Source organism: Carassius auratus, chromosome 24, assembly GCF_003368295.1.
Source record: "Carassius auratus strain Wakin chromosome 24, ASM336829v1, whole genome shotgun sequence".
Classification (NCBI taxonomy): domain Eukaryota; kingdom Metazoa; phylum Chordata; class Actinopteri; order Cypriniformes; family Cyprinidae; genus Carassius; species Carassius auratus.
In genome coordinates this window covers 18,592,971-18,618,317 of record NC_039266.1, presented here as the reverse complement: position 1 = coordinate 18,618,317, position 25,347 = coordinate 18,592,971, and the positions used below count along the sequence as shown (strand labels likewise).

Genomic DNA, 25,347 nt, shown 5'->3' with positions numbered 1-25,347 from the left:
TTCAGTGGCCAGATGAGTTGTTGATGTCAAGAATGCATCGAATGTAGATTTAAGAGAATCAAACCATTAGAAATCCCAGAAGACGCTGTACCTCTCACAAAGATGCATTCTCTGTCTTTCCATCCTTCCGAGTTTGTTCTTCCAAGGTAGCCTGGTAATACCAATCTCCACGAGAACAGAAGTCTGTTCTTTGCATTCTTAGTTTGTTGAGAAACAGCCTCTTTATAAATGAGTCATTGAATCATTTACTTAACCAACTGATTTAAAACACTGCATTATTCACTGCTGCGATTGTTCTGCTTTTGTAGAGGCTTTTGTTTGAAACGATTTTTATTGGTGGATCAAAAACAAAGTAATGGCAATGTTGTTTTAAAGATTTAAGTTACTAAATCCACTCTGTAAGAAAGTTTTCCAGTAGTAGATATTGATTTGGTGATCACTTTGTTACCAAAAATCTTTAGCCAAAATGACATGATATTAGATTTTGAACAAGACAAAACAAGCTTTTGTTGGACTTTTGACTCAAAACATCATGGACAGCCCTGGTCACTTTTACAATAGTAGTAGTCTAGATTTCATTCTGCACTGATATGAAATCATGCTTGGACTATTTGTGAAATTGCCTGTGAATTCTGATACCCTCAACCATAAAGGAAATTTTATATTCCAGTGTCAGGCCTGTACAAATGCGAGCCAGCAATAAAGCCTAACCACCATTATATACAAAAAGCTTATGTCTCTCACAGCGACAAGTTGTTAGTGGCCATGAGGTTCTGAAGGTTATGTGTACAATTACATCTGCCCACCAGGCGTTAAATACTCATTTCTGTAAAAGGCAGCAAATCCATACACCACCTGCTGTACTTCCCATCATAATCAGTGTAGCTTTAACACCTCTGCGCTTGTGCATTTTTCTAATAGCCGGACTTAATTACCTGCATAGAGCTTCATATCCTCATTGCAGTAGTTATGAAACGTCCCCGTTATGCTGAATTCCTTGTTAAGTTTGCTTTAGAGTCTTTTTAATGCACGGCTACCTTTTAGCTTAGCAATTCAGAATACCTCCTCCTCTTCTTTCAGCTTTTCTCTTTGAGGATTGCCTTGACTGACAGCGACGGAAACTCTCCTGATCTTTATTTTTTAAAATGGGTGGCTGTTTTATGATTTGAGGCTTAGCGTTCCTTTTGAAGGAATTATGGGCTGGCAGTTACGTGGCGTCTCTCTGTACCCATGCAGCCTGAATATTCAAAGTTAATGCCATCGGCCAGCCCTGTTTGATCTTTGTTCATCTGGCTTTGAGGAGACGGAGAAGAGACAGGCAGGTCCCATAAAGCCCCTGAAGAGAGAGGTGTGGGTGTTTTTCCTCCATTCCACAATAATGCTGCAAAAGACAGCACATGCAGAGAATTAATTGGGCATTTTCTTTGTTGGACAGCTCAGGTAATTACTGATGAAGTGAGGAGACAAAACCCAGGCAAACACCTCTGTTATGGTATATCTTTCGGAACAAATTAGAAAAACTACATCTTTCAAGTTTCCATGCATCCAGCAGAGCAATGCAGGTGATGGGGGGAGGGTTTATAGTCACATCTTCCTGTGATTGGATGATATATGTGTCAATCAAACAGTAGTGATCTGTGGAATCTTAGGAGGGTGTTTCCAGCCAAACACTGTCTGCTTTGACTATCGACGTAAAATAATATTTATAGCTAAGTCTTAGCCCAATATGACTTTTGGCTCATTTTTCAGAGATTTGTTAACTGTTAAGACGTCCATAACACTGAATCAGTAAGCGGTTAATTCGAAATCACGAATTAATCATTCAGTGCAGTTTTTTTTTTGGAAGCCCATTTCTGCCACAAAATAAAATAAATAAATAAATAAAACTGTTATAGTGCCTTTTTTTCTTTTCTTGCAGTTCTATTTTTATATCTCACAATTCATACTTTGGTTTGGTTTGGTCTGTGGTGTAAAAAACATCAATTTCAAATTGAGAGATGTGAAACTCGAAGTCATTTTTTTCTTCTTCTCACAATTCCAGGTTTACATTTCACAATCCTGAAAACACGTTTCGCAATGTTCATTGCTGCTTTTAATTTCAGACGCTAAATAAAAAAAATAAAAAGGTAAATGTGACTTTTAACATCACAATTCTGACCTTTTTCTTACAATTGCAATTTTATATCTTACAATTCTGAATTTTCCGAACTGCGCGTTTTAACATGTGGAAATTCTGAGTTTATATTGTTTCGATTTTTTTTAATTATTATTTTGAATTTTATTTTAAAGATATTATTAGTTTAGAATTGAACTATAATATCATTTTTTTTCAGTGGAGAAAATTGGCTTTGTAAGATTTGGATACTAGTAAAGGTTTATTCATTTTAAAATATTTTGTTAAAGTGCAGATAATTCAAAAATCTATTACCATTAGAAGAAATATGCGAAGTGAGCAACCAGTTCGTTAAGGTTTCCCCCCAAAAATGCTTTCTTATCTGAAAAAAAAAAAAAAATTGTTTTCATTGTTTGTCTTGGTTGTGTGCTTGGGATGTACAATGTCTGTCTAACCACCAGAAACAATAATACAGAGAAGGAACAGCTTCCTGGAAGCTCCACTAAGAGCATGAACTGATTTTAAGCTTTAAACATGGATATTTGCTTTGGCTCTTACGCTGTTTAAGAACAAAAACACACTCCCACAGGCATATGGTCTTTTATGCATTTCCCGCTTTAGCTTTGTGAAATAGACTAAGCATACATTTTGAGAAAACCATTTCACTTTTATTTTGACTATAAAGAGGTTACCAGTCTTTGATTAGGCAACCAACCCCCAGACAAGTTTGCTCAATTATAACACCTCTCCTCTTATTGTATGTCATATTTTTAAGTCACAGTTACCTCATATATCTTAGTAGTTTGAAATGTCATGCAGAAAAGTTCTTGAGATGCCGCTCAAATGGAGTCCATCCAGAGAGAGTCAAATCCTTTGAAAATCTCTTTAAATGCTAAACAGAGAATGCCTGCCACAAAGGCTCGTGGTGAAATGGCACACTCAAAGTCTTTGCCTAAAGAAAAATATCAAATTGGCATTCCTTTGAAAGCGTGAATAGAGATGTCCAATAATAATGCAGAGAATTCATTGCTGATCGAACCAGTGAGGATACACAGACATCAAACAGCGGATAGAGAGAGAGCTCTTATTCTTAAATGGAGACGGGGCTTTCACATTAAACGCAGTGCCTAATGAGACTCCATGTGTAGGTACCATCAGATTGTGTAGCTTCCAGCACTCGATTAGGAAAGGAGCCAGAGGGACCTGTGTGAAATGAGTGTGAAAGTTTTTCTTAAGTAAACACGCTGTTCTCATCCTGTTCAGACATCCCAGACGACCTGCTAATGAGCTGTAATGCATGATAAATGATACGAGGAAGTAATTAATTAAACAACGTGTTATGCATGAGTTAGCAAACATTTATTTTAACCAATGCAATTTTGGGATATTACAGCTCACATATTGGCATCTTTCAAACTGAAGGTATATGGGTCAGATAGATTGCACAGATGTCATTTAAAACCTTTTAAGATCTAAAGATGCACATACCAAACAGACAATAAAACGGACTGATCTGACGAAGCCAACAAACAATCCACAACTCCGTTTCATGGTTGGTTTGGAATCCAGTTTTTAATAATGAAATGAACCATAAAAAGCACATTTAAAACAATTTCTCATTTTAGTTACAAAAATGGGTCACCGAAAAGGCCTTAGCATTGCATTCACAGAAGGTTTCGAACAAAAAGAGGCCTAACAGATATGTATTTTTCCCATTTAAAAAAAAAAACAAAAAACAAAATCCCCACCCAAAATATATAAACTTAACTGTATAACCAAGTTATATACAGGGCACATCATACTTGCATCGGTATGGTTAATTTCAAGATAGTTTGAGGTATGCGACCGATCTACAACTGAAAAAATAAAAATCCTAAAAACAAACAAATAACAAACAAAAATTAAATTAAAGTGAATGAATGGCAAGATTACTTAAATCAAGCACAGGAGCCAACATCAGTTGCGTTGCATGTGCTGTAGAATCTTCCTCGAGGTGTTCAAGGGCCAGACTGTGAGCGACTTTGGGATGGTCAATATATACAAAGGACTTACATTATAATTAATAATAGGGAACTGTTTGAATGCTGTCTTTTATTTGCTTAATAATAAGTACACAGTATTTCATCCACAAAATATCATTATTTCATTCTTTATTTATTCAGTTCTATAACTTATAAACCTTTGTGAGGGATTTGGAAATTAAGAGCCAGATGCAATTGTTACACACATGCAAGTTTTGAAAGTGGATTCAGAAACAACAATAATGTACAAAATAATAATTACAGTTTTATTAAAATACATCCTCTTTCTCATAGCACCTCTTTTTTTGTATTTTGAACAAGCACCATTGTTGTCGTCTTTTTTTCTTTTAATTTATTTTTTATTTTTTGCGCTGCACCGATAGACTCCGGATGAGAGGTCCTCCCTTTCTCCGTCTCGTGGACCTCCCAGGTTCACCGATTGCCTTGGCTTGACGTTGTCCTTCACCTTTTCGTTTCATAACAGGTTTCATGTGATCCTTGCCCTACAAGGGCAACAAGTATTTTCCTGGGTAATACATACATACAAGGTAAGACGTGTTTGCAACCCCATTTATTTATTTTTTATTCAAAACTTGCATGTGGCTGGAACAGGGTCTTGATGGTTTGATGAGATCAAGAAAAAAAGTCTTGACTCGTGCGCTAACCCGTCCTACCCTGCCAAGTTATGGGTATTTTTTTCTTTGTCTGTGTTTTTATTAGCCAAGGAAGCAGACTGGACCAACTTCGAATCCAAATTTCTGATTAGGATCCCCAAAGTCAGTGATCATCACATCGATGATCGGAACCTGATCGATCTTGGGAGTGTTAATCTCCAGCACCGTCTTTCCGTAGCCCTTTTTCACCTACAGGACGAGAGAAGGACAGTCAGAAATGTGCGTTGCATATTTAAACGATGCATATTTCAATCTATGATGGAAGACTTACCGCACAGCCGTCTGACAGGGCCTTGATGAAGGGGTTGCTGTCATATGACAGCTCCTCGTCATTGGAGCCGAGGAAGCGAATTGCCTTCTCGTAGCTGTCCGTAGTGGCGTCGTGCCAGGCGACCGACTGGTGGCAGCTGTAGGTCAGGTTTTGCCTGGCGGAAGCTGTCAGTAGTTTGAGGAAGGTCATCTGGACCTCGTTTATCGAGTTGCCTTCTGCGTCCACGTATGAAAGCTTGAGGGTGAAAACAAAAACAATAGAATGTTTTGCGGAATTCATCAGCAGTATTTTCAATTGGCACATTAAATAAGTTTTTGTGTAAATGTTTATATTTATATATATATATATATATATATATATATATATATATATATATATATATATATATATATATATATATACACACACACACACACACACACACACATATATACAGTTTAAATATTTGTAGTAGTAGTAGCAGAAATAGTAATAATAATAATAATAATATGTTATTATACATTTTTTATTGAGCACTAATTATTCTTTACGAAAAATACTTAGGTTTTTAAATATGCAATAATACCTTTTTAAAAAAATCATTAAGTATTAACGTTAAAGCAAGTCACTGGTTTTCATTGGCACCAATAAAATGAATGAATTAATGAATAAATAGTAAATTTTGAACTTTGAATAATAATAAAAAAAAAATCAAAAACACCAATACACTGATTTAATACTGGTGAAGTTCGAAACTCTGAATAATAGAAAAAACATTTCTTCTGACAAAGTAGAAAACAGTCAGAATCATAAGGTGCAGCGGTGCCTTTATAACTGCATCAAATATAAATGTGGTATGTGTGTTTGTGTTTGTAGGTGTGCTTGGCTTGTTGATGGATCCAGCGCTGCAGTGACAGCATCTTTTAAAAGCTGGTGTCTGTCCATTGGTTGAGTAAAGAAAAAAGACCAAGCAGACCACTCAGGTCCTTTTAGTTTTCGAAGGACAAGATGCTGTTTTTCATAAAGGAGAAGATGAAAGAAGAACGAGAGAGTGCACTTACCATTTTGCCACGCTTAAATTCACTGAACCAGGAGCCAGGAAGCTCTTTGGGCCATGAAGATATTCTCACCTTAAAGACGACACAAAGATGAATGTGAAAAAAATAAATAAAATAAAAATAAATAACAGAAGAAGACCAGCTGTGCGCATAGTTCTAAATAAACAGGAAATTTACTATCGCAGGAAATTCAATAAAATTAAACCCAGCTATTTATCATACAGCATTTGTTCCAACAATTGGAATCAAATGGAGAACAATCTCACTGAAATATACGACTTTGTTTAACAAAGCATGAGAAAACTAGTTTATTTTAATGTTGAGAATGAGGTTTCCACTTAAATGTAATTTTGTAAAAAAAAATAATAAAAGAAAAATTATATATATATATATATATATATATATATATATATATATATATATATATATATATATATATATATATATATATATCCTAAAATCATAAAGGTGTTATACTATTGTGGTATTATTTTCAATGGAATTCCTCCTCCTTCCACACTCCCTTTCTTTCTTTCTTTTTCTTTCTTTCTTTTTTTCTTTCTTTCTTTCTTTCTTTCTCTCTTGATTTGAAAGTGACCCAGATAATGTCATACGTTTCACCCTTTAAGGTGTTTTTAAATTGTCACCTCCAAAAACGAACAATCCCACCAAAAGCATCTCTTTGAAGTGACTGATTCAAGCACTCCCATGGTCTTTAGGAGAAAACCCTTTGTATGTGACAGAGGTAAGATGTTGTGATCTCGTCTGGCTGTTATCGGCCAGTTCATCTTTAGGGGGTTTCAGAATGCCACTCACTCCATTTGACTGTTTATCAGGGAAGATGCAGGTCTCGCCTCCCGCCGTGAAGTTGCAGTACACTTTGAAGGAGTCCCCTGAGCATCCCTGGTTGGGATCAATGTAGTAATCACCTGAGAGAAAAACCCCATCAGACATCAGTATCTAGAACGACCACAGGTACAGTAAGAAATCATTTAGATCATACACGAAGATATCCTCCCACCCCTGCCTGGCTTTCTATTAATTTCCTCCGCTAAAATCACACACTTCACAGGCATCAGCAGTGGCGATGCATTGTGTAAATAAAATAGCAGGCTAATGCGAGTGCGGAAAAACCAGCTCTGAAAGGTCAGTGTAAGAGCTGGCATTTTGTAAGCCATGATTTGGGAGGGAGAGGTTAGCTCTCGCCGGAGTCCGCAGAATGCTAAACATCTTCCCAATCAGCCGTCGACTGCTGCTGCTGTTATTCAAATCCTCCTGAGTGACACACTAAGAATTTTAGAAGCACAGCCAATACTGAGTAGCTTGGAAACCAGCAAACGCTGCATGTTTTCCTTTATTTATCTGTTCGCCAGGGTCTCTTCTACCCTCCACCTCGTTCACTCACCATCTGGGAATTCTGGGTGAGCGAGCTGTAGGTCTTTACAGCTTCGTGCGGGGTTGCTTTGCGTGCCCATGGGGTACTTCATGCGCTCGATGTCCTGTTTGAGGTTATTCAAGGAGCTGAAGATGTCTTCCATGCCCTCTCCGTAGTCCAGCATGGTGCCAGCCTCGTCCGCTTGCATGTCGATGGAGCGACGGGACTTCTTGGGCATCTGGAAAGGCAGAGGCTGGATGATCTCACCAGGGGGACCCTACAGAATGAGAAAATGAGTGTACGCTCCAGGAGCCTTTTGCATTTTATATAATTAAAATCTCCTTGAAGCGGGCAGAAGTTCACTTACAGGAGGACCAGGAGGTCCAGCTGAGCCGGTGTCTCCCTTTTGACCGGCAGGACCCTGCAGGAAGACCATTTAAAAATCATAAGCTCTTTTCTCTTTATAGCAAGCCCTTCACATTTATTGATGATTAAGTGGTACTTACAGTCGAACCCTTGGATCCCTTTGGCCCTTGTGGACCCTAAAGAAAAATAGAAAATGTATTCTGTGAACACTGATTTATATATATTTGTAATATATTTTATATTGTTTATAAGTGTTGAGCCAGCCAAACAGAGTTAAAATTACAATTTGTGTAGAATTTAAGAAGAATCAGGTCATTTATTAAAAAATTAAAAATGATATGTTACAAAATAAAATATCAAATGAAAAATTAAATATGCTCTTTGATCAAAAATACAGTAAAAAAATGGAATATTGTTAAATATTATTACAATTAACAATAACTGTTTTCTCGTTTATTTTAAATAATTTCATTTATTCCTGTGATGGCACAGCTGAATTTCCAGCCGTCTTCAGTGTCACATGATCCTTTAGAAATCATTCTAATAATTTTAAAGATTTTTTGATGACTAGAAAGTTCAAAACAACAGCATCTGTTTAATCTTTTGTAACATTATAAATACCTTTACAGCCTTTTTTTAATAAATGTAATGTGTCCTGGGTAAATAAAAACAAAAACTTTACTGATGCCAAATATTTGTCAAAATTTTGAAACTTGTATACATTTTAATGATGAATACGGTCAGTGTTGGCAAGACTGCTGAGGTGGGCAGTCCAAAATTACAATTTTAACAATAATTTGATGTATTTAAAATGTATTACTATTCATGCTGTCTTAATTTTAACATATCTTATAGTTCTTTTATTTTAATGGTTTACACAGATCACCTGACAACAGTGTCAGAAAGTGTTCGATCTGACGGCAACACAACATTGAATGCAAGATGCCAGAAACAGAGCAAATACTCACAGGCAATCCAGGAGGACCGGGTGGACCAAGCGGACCAGAAGCACCACTGACACCCTACAGTTAACAGAGCAGCAGGTTAGAAAGCAGAACTTCATGTGATTCGTTTGTAAAGATGAGATGCATTCTCTCTCAAAGAACTGTCTTTAAAATTGCAATTCGTTTGTCACAGAGATGAAAATGACTCCTAATCCTCTGGTGTGTATTACACACTGATCATTACACTCCATTAGAGTCAAGGACTTTTGAGTTAATTCTGTGGAGAGGAATGCAGCCTCTGTTACTAAACACAGCAGCAGATCGCAAATCTGTCTAGTGGGAAATGTCAGTGAGATGGGATCGTTTTCAATTTTTTTCTAACTCACAGAAGGGGAGACTACAATTTCATTAAGCTTAATCGGAGTACATCTAAAGTTGCATTGCTTTAAACTACTGAAAAAAGGCGGACCAATGCAATTTCTAATAGATTATTCCATCAACTTTCAAAGGTTTTCTATATATTTACTGAAGCGTTTGACTGCATTGGATAAGTGTTGTATGGTTCTTCAATGAGGTAAAGAAAAACAAACATTTCACAGTTTGACTGTGAAAAAATGTAATCGCACTGGTGTTTGATGGGAATGTCTGGTGTAATAGAATTACCGCTGGCTCTGAGAACCTTTCATGACAGCATCATCCATAACACAATTATGATGATGTACACAGATGCAATAAGTGCAGACGTTATTGTTTCAGTCAGTCGTTACTTTAATTTGCAAGCATTACAGGAGGAGACGTCCTGATAGGTGCGCTGCTGGAGGTCTGACATTAGTTGTGTGATGGGGTGGAAAGGACACATAAATCATTAGTGACTCACAGAATCACCCTTGCTGCCAGCATTGCCCTGAGGACCAGGCAAACCCCGATCTCCCTTCTCTCCCTGCTCACCGGGGGGTCCGATGAGACCAATAAGACCGGGGTGACCCTGGAAGAAAAGCACATATGATAGTGGATGTCACAGAGCAGAAGATCTGATGGTCGACTTTTCAGCAAAATGTACAGACAGCAATGTTTTTATACACAGAGCCTGGAGCCAACAACCAAATTACCAAAGACAATGACCATGAATTCACATTGTACCAAAGTTTTTAGAAATTATTAAGAAAAGAGGAAAAAAATAAAAATTACAAACTAAAGTAACACACAAAAAATATATAAATTAAAAACTAAATTGGCAACTGGGAAAAAATTTACTAACGAAATAATCACATGATAAATTATTTAAATTACATGAATAAATAAATAAATTTTCATGGCTAATCATGGAAAAAATAAATAAATAAATAAAATAGTTTATACATAAATACATTTTCATGGCAGTGTATGAAAATTAAATCAGTCAAAATCACTAAAATGTAGAAAATAAAAAAAATTAATAACTGGAAAATGTCATGATTATATTATTTACCTCATATAAATAAATACATTTACATGGCTATATATATATATATATATATATATATATATATATATATATATATATATATATATATATATATATATATATATATATATATACCAAACACCAAAAGACAACAAAAAATTATTAGTATGTATACAATAAAATTAATTATATTTTTTTAAATTAATGATTGAAAGTGGATTGTGAATTAATGAATTCAAAGTGGATTCCTAAACGTATATTATGTTTAAAATAAAAAGGTTTTTAAATAAAAACAAAACACTTCTGTATTTCATATTGAAACTTTTCCTCTGGCTTCCTGGAGTGACCAAGTCTAGTCTTTATCTGTGACCTTGAGCCTCTCTGAAATGTAAGACCCCACATTAATAAAAATGTCAGGAACAGAAATAGAATGTCACTCACCTTCTCACCCTTAGAGCCGGGGTCTCCTTTCAGGCCTGGGAGACCAGGAGGTCCCTAAATATCAAAGAACCGATAGTGAGAATTCAATTTGCACACATATCCTCACATGTACACACACACACACACACACACACACACACAGACACACAGAAAAGAGAGAGAGAGGATGAAAGGTAGAAAAGAAAGAACGAGCAAGGGCAACAGGGTCTCTTTTCTTACCATTGGTCCAGGTGGGCCGTCTTGTCCAGGAGCACCAGGAAGTCCTTGTTCACCCTGAGAAAATCCATCCAATTACAATAGCCATTATTGCATTGTTTTTTGCTTATGGTCTGGCATTGATTTACTGTGGGCTGGACAATGATTAATAGCCAAGATACTACAAAAAGTGTTTTCAAATAGACAAGAAACAGATACAGATTGTAGAAGAGAAAGATACAGATTGTAAACTAAAAGAGTTTACTGTTCCTGTGCATATTTATGCTATTCAGTGGCCGCACAAATTATTTGAATACTTAAACCACATTAAAAATGCATGAATTCCATTGCATTGCTTGTCCGCAGTGTAAAGAATACAATCATAGCTGCCCTTGTACACCGACAATTATAAGACCAGGCAAAAGCCGCTAACATTGGCATTGGTGAGAACAGTTAGAACTATTGGGAAAATGCCATGTCACGTATTAAATATTCATGAGCTTGAGAAAGTTTAGAGAAAAGGTTAAACATCTTATATTTACAGAAACCTCTTGGTTTCATATATACATTATGATATTAAATTCACAGTTCTTTAAGTGCATCTTGAGTGTCCTAATACTGTTTGGGGTCAATGTATGTACAGTATGTGTATGTATTATGATGAATGGATGGGTGATGAATGACATGGGAACCCACCACAGGACCAGGGATTCCTCGTAGACCTTCGGGACCAGGCTTTCCGGGAGGGCCCTGAGGGCCAACTGGCCCAGTTTTACCTGGTGGACCCTCAGCTCCTGCCTCACCCTAAAGAGAAGAGAGGAATACAGAAACGATTTAGATTTCTGATGCATACATTTGACATGCAATGTCTACTGAAATATCACTGAAAAAGAAAGAAAACTTTTATAAAATAATATCTATATTTCATAAAAAGTGCATAAATGGAAGCATACTGTACACACTACTGTTGAAATGTTTAATGTCAATATTGTGGTTATTGTGAAATATTATTCAGCAAGGATGCAAATAAACTGATCAAATATGTCACCGTTATACATAAACAAGCTTTCGCATCGTATTAAAAATTTATTTGTTTTCATACTCAACTTTCTATCAAAAATTAAAGGTAAAAAAAAAATATATAAATATAATTGTATTATATTATATAAATGACTCTTTGAAGGTAAGATACACTACATTAAAAACACTCAGCATACTTCAAATATGCAATTTAGATCATAAGGGTTCAGTTGATGAACTGAAGCTAAAACACAGCCTACACACTTCAGTCCCACAGTGACAATCTTTCCACATGTATTAACAGTGAGTCACTCTGTCAGAGATGTGCTTTTCTCCCATGGCTCGCTGTGCTTTAATTATGGCAGTGGAGGCTGTGCCTGGGCTGAATTGATTTGGAATGATGCGTTACCTTGGCGCCCTTCTCTCCTTGTCTGCCTTCAGCTCCAGAAGCCCCCGGGGGTCCCTGCGGATACAGAAAAGGAGATTTTTTCTCTGCTAGGCTGTAAAACAAATTAGGGGAAAAGGTCACGGTGAGACATCACGGTAGCCCTTCGGGGATCTTACTTGATGGCTATTAATGGGCAAATGGATCCGCTTGAAGGTCTTTTGTGCGAGCATATACTCATTCTGTTATTTGTAAACTTGACTGGAGCTAGTTGTCACATATTTACTTTAGTGAATATTTCCTTAGAGAATTGGCTATAAAAAACATTTCCCTTAAAGCAATGGTTATTGAACATGTCTCTCATTACATCCGGGAAAAAAATGTAAACTATGTCCAGCAAAAAATGCTACAGGTAACGTACAAAAAAAAAAAAAAAAAAATTGGATTTCTACTACATAAAATGTGATAGCTTGCCCCAGTCTGACATTTCTGAAAAATACCCTTGCCCTGGTAACATATTTCCACTTTTCTGTTAAAATCTACCTTCCTTTCATATTTAAACCTTGTTTGAAGTGTTTACGTAACAAGGTTGTTAAAAAAAAAAAAAAAAAAATTAGTTATGGTGATAATAACAAATTTAAGATGGTTTGAAGTCAATGTTTGAAATTAGCATATAATGTAAAACCACTGCTAGAGAAAATATACATTTGTTTAATTGGACTTTTGATCTTATACTGTACAGTTACTGAGATCAAATCTGCTTGACAATTGGCCCTTGTCTTCCTTGTGTGATTTTAATTTAATGAAGAGCAGGAAGGAATCAACTAATGACAGCTGAAAGATTCACCAAATCCAATTATTCTCAAGATAGTTGAAAGACTCCCTAGTCTCTTGGGTCCAAGACTGAACAGAGTCAAAGAAATAAACAGAGAGAGAGAATACGCAAAAGGAATCTCCATATTTATTTCCAACCGCAGTCGGTAAAATGCTGAGAAAGCAGAACATCCCTTTGTTTGATGCAAAATAAGCTCTAGCTGGAATTGTTGATGCAGGAGACTTAATTCCACGAGATCAGTCTCCTCTTGCAGGATTTAAACACCTTTGCTGATGATATGGCAGTTTCTCTAGCCACAGTTGGTCAGCCATTGCTATCCTCATGTGCTGATAGGATGTATAATTTTTCCAGGGAGAGCTCCATCAAGCATATTGGGAAAGTGAGTGGGGTTTTCTCTCCATTTTGCATGGATAATGGATGTGTGTGAAAAGAGATGCTATAAAGCTTTATGGAGGAATAATGGGATAGCATAGCACTGCTGGGCTGGCTAATAAAATTGAAGGAGAACTGTTTGCCTGATAGTTATAGTAGGAGTCTTTACCAAACGATCCATGACCCCTAGAGACTGCAAAGTGGTACTATAGGGGGTCCAGCACTCATATTATCACCCAGTCTGGCTGGTCCAGTCAAAAATAAACAAGAGGTCCAAAATATCAGAAACACGCGACCACTAAATTGTGAAAATGCAAGTATATGACGTTGTGCATCGATGAAGATCGCAAAAAATCTCCTGCAAGTTCAGTGTAAATGCAGTAAAATTTATATTGTCTACAAGACAAGAGATGATAATAATATTTCACTTGCCGGTTTGATAGAGTGCCGTGAGAAACGCCTCAATACAATCTAAATTGAAAAAGTTAACTTTCTGGCGAAACAACCCTGTTTTCTGAGAGGCGACGAGGTGTCATTTGGCAGAACAAATTTCTCTTGATGTGGCAGTGGGAGAGGATTTCGAATTCCTGTCCCAAATGTGACAGTTATATTTCCTCTTCCTCTGTAACATCCTTTACACTGCTGTCCCCTCATCGCTGTCACTCAAACAGGCCAGGGATCAATATAACGTCTGGACTGATTTTCTTCTTTCATCCTGAGAGAGATGTAGGACTGCAGTGGAGGAAATGAGTTCTGGCTCAGACGCCGTTTAAACGCTGTTTTCGATTTCAGACTGATGATTTAGTATGCACTATTCATCGTGCTGTGAAGGACTTTGTTTTTTCGGTTTGCCATTGAATAGTGCGACCCGGGGGGAAAAACAAACCGATTATCTGTGCTGATGAGGAGGAGTCTTTAAACAAGATGAATCTTCAATCAATACAATCAATAGCAGTTATAGTTTATTGTTCCATTCTTAGCGAGAAATGCTATTTTGTCTATTCCTTGGAAAACACAAAATATTGATCATTAGGAAAGCTTGTTTTCCATGCCAGGGATGTAAAAAAAGAAAAAAACTGCTAAATAGATGCTGCTTAAAATATAATAGAGAAGACTTATGCATACTCTTTTGCCAGGAGGTCCTGGTGGGCCAGCTTCTCCAGAAGGACCAGGAGGACCCTGAAACAGAAAGAAGGAAGAAACTCAATCAATAACAACACAAATGAACCAGCCTAATGTAGATAATAGACTTTAGGTTTAAAACAAAACTTTTCACAACTAAACTGTCTTTTATAATTTGGCAAAAATTTACTGAACACAATAAATTGACACTGATTGTTTCAAAAGCATGCCAAAATTATTCAGCTGTGTGAATGGTTTGATTTAAAGAGGATAAACTTCTAATTAGAGAAGGGTAGCTGTATGCATTTTTGTGAAAGTTTGTTGCTCAAAACAAACCTCCTCTCAGTAAATTTTCATAGAACTGTAGCTTATAAATGGGCTTCGCAATGAGACTCTCAATGCAAGACGTTCACATTTGTAAACCTGTAGATTCAGATACATTGAATTTAATGGTAAATTAACCAATTTCCCTGCACTGGAAAATCCAAATTACAATAATAAATGTTAATAAGGACTGCAATTTATGGGCTGCCACTGTAGGCTCAGGCAATTATGTCTGACTTCTGCATATCCAAAAGCAGTTTATTAATCTATCTGTACTGTATATATACTTATACTATAGGAAAAAAAACGAAAGAAAAAAACAATGCTCTACAATTTAATGTGTACAGCAGGAAATAATAATAGAAGTCATACATATAGTCAAAAAAAAAAAAAAAACCTATAGTCAAAGGTATTCCACCTAAATATGCTGATACTCACAGGTTGACCAGACTCTCCATCCTCTCCTTTTTCTCCTGGGCCTCCATCAATTCCCTGATAATCCACAATATTTCAGAGACAAATAAATTGACAATTGAAAAACTAAACAAATGCCTTGCTGACAATTTACACTGCAAAGACATTTTAATAATTCAAAATCAATGGTATGATATAATATTATAATAATTTACAGGACTTTTAGTGATGGATTTTGGCACTTACAGCAACACCTGGCTCACCAGGTGGACCTGGGTCTCCAGGAAAACCAACAGGGCCCTTAAGTAAAAGATTGAAAACACAGGTTTAACAGAATAATGTATCAATAACTTAAGTGTCCTTAATAAATATTAGGACCTGCAAAACCAAATGTATCAGTCAGAGGCACAGTATCGTTTCAATTTAATTGAAATCTCATATTTAATTGACATAATCATCTAAAAAAAACTATTTCTTTCAGTAAAGCTCACCTCATTGCTGTAGTGGCATCTAACTTTTCATGCCGTTTATACATGCATAAGACCTCACCTAGTTGTGTCACACTTACAGGATTACCCTTGGGTCCATCATCTCCAGGGGGTCCTTTGGGACCTGCAGGTCCAGCAGCACCAGAGGGACCAGCTTCACCTTTCTCTCCTCTCTCACCTTTTGGGCCCTGCAGCATATATAACAAAGATGAAAGGGCAGAATAAAGAGCCCTGAGGCACTCCATGAACAAAAGCACCCTGAGAACAATGAGTGCAGCCAAGCTCTACATTTTGATATAGCAATTCAAAAGAGTTAATCAGCCATTCATGTCGGTATTGACAGGTTAAGAGTTTTGACAGGCTGTAATTTAGATTTTAAACACACACCTTTATTCTAAAAGTTTGAGAGAAATGTTATTCTTCATGATATAAAGTTAACTGACAACAGTGTGAGAAATATTATATTGCAAACATCACTGTATTAAACATTTCATTATATAAGGAAAGGAAACACCTTTATTGGAAGCATTTCTGCAATTTAGCCACTCACTTAGTGTGGCTGCTTAATTTGAGACAATCAATAAAGCCAGAGAAGCATACAGGAAGTGATTACCCGCACCATCACACCGATCGCTCTCGAAAACTTCACTTACCCCAGGTCCAGGCTCGCCAGGAGGTCCAGGGTTTCCAGCTTCTCCTTGCTCACCCTGTTAAGAATATTGCAAGTTATAAGTTATTACACAACACCATATAATTGTGCTATATAATGTTCCATCTGACTGGAAATCCAGAATTTCGAGCATTCAGGTAGGCAAAATGCAAACAAATCATACTGAAATTAAAGCTGAACTTACATTATGGAAACGTTAATGGAAGTTTTAAATTTAGCTCTAGTTTCTTCAACTTCAGACAATTAGCAGCACTAACATTTTGTTGCTTTATACGTCATCTTCAATGTTTTTGACAAATGACTGAAGATCAGAGATGTCAAGTGGATTCTAATGGAATGAATCATAAGTACTATTATCGAAACAAAACTGCAAGTTGTTTCTTGGTTGTTTTCTAGCTTAGCTGGTCTATAGAGGACATAACGTTTAGCTCCAAATGGATGTAACCTCATGGTGACCTGTTACATATTCTTAATTCATCTCCACAACCAGCTACAGCGTTAAATATTGATGGCCTGTAGGCCTGCCAAATAGCTGTGAAACTGAGGGGGTTTATCAGAACGGCGGTAATGTACACATGGATTGTTTTGTTAAACTAATTAAGACAAAAACGATGACACCAATAATAAATGAATGAAGTCTGTAACAGAGATTTGAAACCATATTTTTGGGAATAAACACCAAAGATGGGAATATTCTTACCTTCTCACCTACAGATCCCATTCCTCCTATTCCACCAGGAGGACCTTGTGGACCCTTCAATAAATGGAGTCGATTTGTTAAGCGGCATACATGAAAACCATTAACGCTAGAGCCATTTAGTTAAACAAAGTAGTGTAATTAATGGATTTGCTGATAGGATAAGAAGTTCAATGGTGAGAGATGGTCTTACGTCAGCACCGGAAGGACCTTGAGGACCTCTGGGACCAGGTGGGCCAGGGGGACCCTGTGGCGAAACAAGAAGAGAGACAATTGAGACTTAATAGCTGTAGATTAATACATAAAAAATAAAATAACATAATGTGAATAAATGACCAAATCATATAAAGTCACATCAAAGGCAGTTAAAGAGATAAATAAATTATAATAATTAATAACTAGTTAATAATTGGATAAAACATCTTACCATAGGACCAACGTCTCCATTTTCTCCTTTCTCACCAGATGGTCCAGGAAGACCCTATAAAAAAAAACAAATGAATATTCTTGTATTATGTGCATTTATAATAATAACATAAACTGACATCAGCAGCCGTGCAAAGAAATGTGCAAAGACACACTGTTGCTGTAAGGCACCGAAATGGTCCCGTTGATGAAAAGAGAAGAATAATCTGGCTCAGACGCAGTTACCGGAGGACAGCAATAATGCTTCATTTCAGAATTGGCGGAGAAAGGCAAAAGGGCCATATGGCAAATGGAAGAGGCAGAGGCGGAGTACAGGAGTGTTTATTGAGTTTCGCTGTCTGTCCTCTTGAAATCCAAGAGAGCAGCTAATATCCTTTGTCAGATTTTTAGCTCATGTTCAGTGTGAACACTATATTGTTTGTCACCTTTTCATATGCGGCGAATGGCGGGAGGACTTTCAACACTAAGTATAATATGAAAGCTATTTTACCCAGCACAGAAACCCATCTATGCACATTTACCAAATATATTTCCCCAGAGCGGAACAAGTTTTATTTGAACATTTGGGGAAGGACATGTCCCCCATCAAAACACTATTACTCCCTAAAAATGCACCTAGGACGAAACACAATCCGGAACATTGTGAGAATAAAACGGGCCACCAAAAAGAAGTTAGAAGGCAAGCAGTGTACCACTAAGGGGCTATCGGAAAAATTCTAACCGTTTTTTTAAGCTTAATTAATTGCCAATTAAATGTTTTACCCAGCAGAAAAGGTGAAACATCCATAAGTGTGAGAAACCACAGAAGCATTGAAGTCCAAAGCACTATATCATTAGAGACCTCGGATAAAACACAGCTGCGCTGGAGAATACACAAGCTAGGGATGTGACCCTGGTATCATATCTGTTTGATCCTTGACATTTACTCCCTAATTGCGCTGCTCATTCAAAGGCATTTCTTCGCTAACCGTAACATGTCAGAAGTGAGCACATCTAAAGTCTAATTTTGTCTGATATTTACTCGTCCAACACGTGCCCTGCAGACTTGGCAGACCAACACGTTCTCGCTGACTGGTAATAGATCTCATCGGGGCAGAAGCCCTTAGTCAGAGACCATTAACATGAACACTCATGGAGTTGCCTGAAGGGTGTTAGTGCACTGCTCTAATGTCTATTGGACCGGGTCACTAAATGCAATTAATGAAATCCAAATGGAAGTGCATTACGCCCAATTAAAACTCAATTGTATCAAATGGCTCTGAGATTTGGTGGCGTAAGAGGACTATAGGAGCAGTCGATGTTACTCCATTACAGCAATGACTTGCCTTCAGAGGAATCAGCTAATTGATAGATAGAGAAATGGCAGAACCTTCAGGTTTCAGATCGTAATGTGATTAAAAAAAAAAAAGAGAGAGATGAGATGATTAATATAAATCTTCTACAAATACAGTGTTTACCACTCAAACATGACATGACTGTGATTTGTATGTTTCACAACACTGAAACTACGAGTATATTCGTTGACAGGTGCAAAAAAAACTAATTATAAAAAATATTATAAATTAATATTTGCTGTTACAATAAAGAATACATTTATTTCAAATTATAAAAATAACTCTGTATTTTAATAAAATAAATGCAGACTTAAAAAACATAAAAAATGTTTATACAAATCCGATTCCAAAAAGGTTGGGACACTGTACCAATTTTGAGTAAAAAAGGAATGGAATAATTTTTAAATCTCATAAACTTAAATTTTATTCACAATATAATATAGAAAACATATCAAATGTTGAAAGTGAGACATTTTGAAATGTCATGCAAAATATCGGCTCATTTTGGATTTCATGAGAGCTACACATTCCAAAAAAGTTGGGACAGGTAGCAATAGGAGGCCGGAAAAGTTAAATGTAAATATAAGGAACAGCTGGAGGACCAATTTGCAACTTATTAAGTCAATTGGCAACTTGATTGGGTATAAAAAGAGCCTCTCAAGTTGCAGTGTCTCTCAGAAGTCAAGATGGACAGAGGATCACCAATTCCCCCAATGCTGCGGCGAAAAATAGTGGAGCAATATCAGAAAGGAGTTTCTCAGAGAAAAATTGCAAAGAGTTTGAAGTTCTCATCATCTACGGTGCATAATATCATCCAAAGATTCAGAAAATCTGGAACAATCTCTGTGCGTAAGGGTCAAGGCTGGAAAACCATACTGGATGCCCCATCACATCACTGGCTAAAACTCTATAGGTAAAAAAATAAGTTATATCTAAACATGATCCAGAAGCACAGACGTTTTCTCTGGGCCATGGCTCATTTAAAATGGACTGTGGCAAAGTGGAAAACTGTTCTGTGGTCAGACGAATCAAAATTTGAAGTTCTTTTTGGAAAACTGGGACTCCATGTCATCCGGACTAAAGAGGACAAGGACAACCCAAGTTGTAATCAGTGCTCAGTTCAGAAGCCTGCATCTCTGATGGTATGGGGTTGCATGAGTGCGTGTGGCATGGGCAGCTTACACCTCTAGAAAGGCACCATCAATGCTGAAAGGTATATCCAAGTTCTAGAACAACATATGCTCCCATCCAGGCATCGTTTCTTTCAGGGAAGACCTTGCATTTTCCAACATGACAATGTCAGACCACATACAGTACTGCATTAATTACAACATCATGGCTGCATAGAAGAAGGATCCAGGTACTAAAATGGCCAGCCTGCAGTCCAGATCTTCCACCCATAGAAAACATTTGGGAACTCATAAAGAGGAAGATACGACAAAGAAGGCCTAAGACAGTTGAGCACCTAGAAACCTGTATTAGACAAGAATGGGACAACATTCCTATTTTCTCCTCAGTCCCCAGACGTTTGCAGACTGTTATAAAAAGAAGAGGGGATACCACACCGTGGTAAACATGGCCTTGTTCCAACTTTTTTGAGATGTGTTGATGCCATGAAGTTTAAAATCAACTTTATTTTTCCCTTAAAATTATACGTTTTCTCAATTTAAACATTTGATATGTCATCTATGTTGTATTCTTTGAAATTTCCACATCATTGCATTCTGTTTTTATTAACAATTTGTGTCCCAAAATTTTTGGAATCGGTTTGTGTATATATATTTTTATATATTATTTTAACACATTGAGAGCTCATACTCTCCCATAAAAAAGAAAAGAAAAATATCAATAAAAATTAATATGACTGAATTTGTCTGAATATGTTTGTTTTAATTGGTCAAGAATGGTGTCAGTCAATAATGGCAACAACTCATTGAGCAAATATATATTTTAATGCATAAATATATATAGATTACTAAACTCTAGGTAAAATTACTGTGCAAACATTTTGGGACTTATATTGCACAAAACCTTTTCTACTTCTAATACATTCTCTAATTAGTAGCAGAATTGAATTGGTAGTAATTATACCACCAGCAAACCATCTGGTTTTAAACGGTTTATGTACTGGACCCTACTCTTGCATGTCTGTACTGAGTCTGTACTTGTTTATAGGGCGATTCCAGCAGAGGGGGAATCAAAAGGAAATCAATTCACATCCCAAACACCTCCCAATGCATCTACTGCCCAGGGCCACCAGTTAATGTTGTTTGTGCAGCATTAGTCTGAGTTACCATGGGACTGGGGACTCAGTGCTGCACAAAAATAAAACATATTTGGGCCGTCATTGGCACAGCGGCACTCACCTGCAGACCGATGGGACCAGGAGGTCCAGGGAAGCCTCGGGATCCTTCATCTCCCTTCTGTCCAAACATACCCTGCTGTCCACGAGGACCTGGCTCACCATCACTTCCCTGAAAAAGACATTAGTCAGAGTTGAGATGCATTTCATTATATGCAAAATGTCACAAATAAAAGATTTTTGTATGTGCAGTCAAGAATTACAGCAGGTCCAGGAGCTCCAACAGTTCCCTGAAGACCAGGTGGACCCGGGGGACCCTAATGGACACAATAAAAGAACATAATCAAAACAACAGATCTGTACTAAGAGATGGGAATCTTAAGTAATTCAACAATTCTGTTTCCTTAATAATTCAAATACTGTCTGTTTCTGTACTTTTGAGGCAATTGTTTACTTTTAGTTAATTAATTTTAAGTTGGACAAGATGGTAAGTGTGAAAATCATTCAGTCATTGCATTTTAAGCAAAACTGATTCCAAATGCAAATCGTACTGTGTGTATAATAAAGGATTTTACAATTGAATATACTCACATGTTCGCCTTTGTCACCTTTGCTTCCTTTCTGGCCTGGTTCTCCCACTTCTCCCTGAAAAGGTTTAAAAATCAGTCATGCAATATCCAATTTGCCTTATTAAATCTATGTAACACATAAATCACACACACACAACTGAAAGAAGCTCCATGTGAAAGTAAACCATTTACTGTGCAGTAAAAGATATGACATTGCCGTCAACATGCATTTAGTTTTACTGTAAATTAAATGCTAAATATTGTCTCTGAACTAACAGACATGACCAAATAAAGCATTTCTACAACATATTCTTTGCACGTAAGCTCATGAAGCTTGTTAGAAGATACTGATGGAGAGACAACGTTTATGGTACTCTGCGCTAATTTGATTATAGGCGGCCTTCGCTGATGATGATGGATTGGCGGCAAGGTAGAGTGACTGAGAGATGGCCGTGCAGTGTGTGTTTGTGATGATAAAGATTGATCGCTGTCCTAAAAGTGAGTGCAAGTAATTCTGGGAAGAGATGTGAGATATACTAAAGTGATATGAGATAAATAATATTCCTGTTTTCTAGTACAATATTTAAGAAGCAACATTGTAAAAGTGTTCTTCTTGAATAAAGTGTATTTTTTCTTTCTTACCTCACTGGCAAATAGTTTTTTTAAGGACAAAATGAAGACATTTTAGTGAGATTTATTCTTGAAATCTATTTAAGATATATTTTCTGAAAACTCTTTCATTTCACTCCTACTTAGTTTTTTTTTTAGCCGTGTACAGCCTGTTAATGTAGCTTTAGAAATTGACAGAAAACCTCTAAATTAAAGTAAAGATGAAGTGAAATCCATTACAGTCGTGTTTTAGTGGCTGTGAATAGTCTTCAGGAACTGACACATCAAGAAAAGCAGTGTATTAATATATATATGTGGTAATGTAATGTATCCCCTCTGTTCTGTGTAAACGTATTAAAGTGAATCAAAATTGCAGTTAACCTTGTCACCATCTTCTCCAGGTGGACCCTGAGGTCCTGCTGGACCTGGCAGACCAACTGGACCTTGTACTCCATCCCGACCAGCTGGACCTGGGGGACCTCTCTCTCCCTGAACAAAAAAAATAAAAAGATTTTTCAGCTTGTGCAAAATCACATTCCGAATTGCAATCTTAATCATAACCTTTTTTTGTACATTTACGGAAAAATAGTAGTATCATAAGTGATGCTGAGGTGGAGCCTATGCAGTTGCTTTGCTATAAGAAACCTTAAACTTTTTAATGTCACTGTAATATAAGAAACAAATTGATCATTTTTATGTCTAATCAGAATAATTACCGGTCCACCCTTCTCTCCAGCAGGTCCTGGGGGTCCCTGAGGTCCAGTGCGTCCAGACAGACCAATGGGGCCAGCAGGTCCTGCTGCTCCTCTCTCACCAGGGGAACCCTATAACAACAGGTGATTTAACATATTTGACACGTAGATACTCCATAGACATATACATGCTACACGAGTCTAATTTATTGAAGCATGTAGACCACATTAATATGCTTCTAAAGATCAGGCGTACCTCACTCATTAGTCATGTACAAAGGATTAAACCAGTTTTTCCCAAGCAACCACCAAACCACGTCCTATTAAGGATGTATTTTTAGTCCTGAAAATCCAAATGAGGAGCTTTTGCTTTTGAATCATTTTACTCTAGTCCGAAAAATCAAGCCTTGCTGAAAAATTTAAGCCCTGTCAAAATAACTCCAGACCAGCCAAACATGAAGGGCTCTGTGTAAAACTATGTTTACTGTAAGTCTGTGTTGATATAAGGGGGTTGCTATGTGGTTGCTACGGTGTTCCGAGTGTAAGTTGTAAGTTTGTAACGTAATAAGTGTTAAATCATAAGTCCCACAACTTTCCTTAATAAAGCTGATAAATGTGTGGTATCATATCGTATCATATCATATCCACGGTACAAGCCATGCGGGACAGTATATGCACCAAAGTACACCTGATAGTGATCTTCAACACATGTGAATGAAATTGCCCAAACCTGTGTACTGTGTTATGGCAAGTTCAAAAAGCTTCTATACAACAGAGTGTGGATGATCACATTGGCACAAAGCTGTTCTTCCTGTTGGGTGCCAAATCTGCTCTTACTAGCCCATTGACGCCACACCTCTTTTTCTAAACATGGTTTAATTGGTAGACCCCTACATCTTCATACAAATGCAAATGTATCCTTTATAGGACTGACACAGCTGAATATAAAACTCCTCAATGAATTTCCATCCCTCTATTCTAATCTGGCAGCACACTGTCAAGGCCTGAAAAAGAGCAATTATAGGGTGATAATACTTATCTTTTTTTCCTTAAGAGAAATGAATCAGTGATGAAAAGAATGTGGTTTTAATTCGAGAAACTCTTGAGGACATTCAGCCTCATGCTCGTCACATTAAATCTAATGAAACGGCTATGGTACAAAATGTCAAGAGGAGGTAAGGTAATTACAAACCAGTGCAGTGAATTTATCTCGAGACACTCTGGTGGTCACCATCACACCCTCTAGTGTTAACTAATGCCACTGCATGAGGCACTGTGGGAGACATTGATCCAAATCTGTTTGCTTCGGTTTTTCTTGTTTATTGAGAGTATGAATCAGCGGTACACTCTTCTTTGTTTGTGCGTGTGTTCGGTGGTGAAGAACACTTTTAAAATCCTTAATGGTGTTTTTGAGTCTTAGATCTTCCTGACCACTCCCTCTCAACCCTCTCAGACTCCTAAATATTGAATGTTGCTTTTGGGAGAATGAGCTACTCGCATTGAATGATGGGAAACCAAGGATACAGAGTACTTACAACAGGACCAGGTGGGCCCTGAGGGCCCTCGGCTCCTTTCAAACCAGATGGACCCTGCAGAGGGCAAAAGAGAAAGAAAAAGAAGAACAAAATATGAGTGAGTAAATAGACCTAACAAGAAGGTTCATATCAAAGTGTCAGCATTCATTGTTTTCTCTTGCGCATTATTCAACATGTCATCTATAGATGCACAAAGCCAGATATAAACATGTACAGTAGGTTTTAGTGCACCGTGCCAGAGCAAACAAATCTAGCTATGATCAACACATAATATGATCAACACATAATGGAGATTTCACATTCAAAGCTTTTGAGAATCCATACTGAAAGTGTCTGTGGTTGTGCTTTTTTAAAATTCAGTTCTTTCATGTGTTGTGACCAGTCATGATGTACGACAACCATTGGTGTTTGTCTACATTATTGACATTAAATCTAATTTTAGGCATCTCTCGTGCTAAGTTTGAATCTATGGAAGATAGGCTATTTGAGAACTGCAGCTTAAATTTCTGACTTTTTCTTAGGCTATTGTATGACTTCAGAAAACTTGGAATATAGTGCAAAAATGATATTGTTTTGAAAAAATATCTTTTTATACTTAATGAAACTCATTACATGAAACAAAGAAAGAGTTTCAAATGAATTGACGGTAAAGGGTTTTTGAGATGACAAAAT

General features: G+C 37.0%; 1 protein-coding gene across 5 annotated transcripts in view; it reads right to left on the bottom strand.

The window, feature by feature from the left end:
- Positions 1–3,658: 3,658 nt before the first annotated feature.
- Positions 3,659–25,347, bottom strand: part of LOC113042513 (collagen alpha-1(XI) chain) — a 62,754-nt gene continuing 41,065 nt past the window's right edge. For all 5 annotated transcript variants that reach the window (XM_026201425.1, XM_026201423.1, XM_026201426.1 and 2 more), the window contains 27 exons: positions 24,676–24,729; positions 23,165–23,272; positions 22,830–22,937; positions 21,862–21,915; positions 21,534–21,587; positions 21,335–21,442; positions 17,636–17,689; positions 17,402–17,455; positions 17,212–17,265; positions 16,495–16,548; positions 15,922–16,029; positions 15,600–15,653; positions 15,378–15,431; positions 14,619–14,672; positions 12,311–12,364; positions 11,578–11,685; positions 10,906–10,959; positions 10,687–10,740; positions 9,679–9,786; positions 8,826–8,879; positions 7,998–8,033; positions 7,859–7,912; positions 7,522–7,768; positions 6,933–7,045; positions 6,120–6,188; positions 5,080–5,313; positions 3,659–4,997 (listed from right to left, as the gene is read on the bottom strand). In XM_026201425.1, the coding sequence (XP_026057210.1) occupies positions 4,851–4,997; positions 5,080–5,313; positions 6,120–6,188; positions 6,933–7,045; positions 7,522–7,768; positions 7,859–7,912; positions 7,998–8,033; positions 8,826–8,879; positions 9,679–9,786; positions 10,687–10,740; positions 10,906–10,959; positions 11,578–11,685; positions 12,311–12,364; positions 14,619–14,672; positions 15,378–15,431; positions 15,600–15,653; positions 15,922–16,029; positions 16,495–16,548; positions 17,212–17,265; positions 17,402–17,455; positions 17,636–17,689; positions 21,335–21,442; positions 21,534–21,587; positions 21,862–21,915; positions 22,830–22,937; positions 23,165–23,272; positions 24,676–24,729 (2,304 nt within the window). In that variant the 3' untranslated portion in view covers positions 3,659–4,850. The remainder of the gene's footprint in view (positions 4,998–5,079; positions 5,314–6,119; positions 6,189–6,932; positions 7,046–7,521; positions 7,769–7,858; positions 7,913–7,997; positions 8,034–8,825; positions 8,880–9,678; positions 9,787–10,686; positions 10,741–10,905; positions 10,960–11,577; positions 11,686–12,310; positions 12,365–14,618; positions 14,673–15,377; positions 15,432–15,599; positions 15,654–15,921; positions 16,030–16,494; positions 16,549–17,211; positions 17,266–17,401; positions 17,456–17,635; positions 17,690–21,334; positions 21,443–21,533; positions 21,588–21,861; positions 21,916–22,829; positions 22,938–23,164; positions 23,273–24,675; positions 24,730–25,347) is intronic.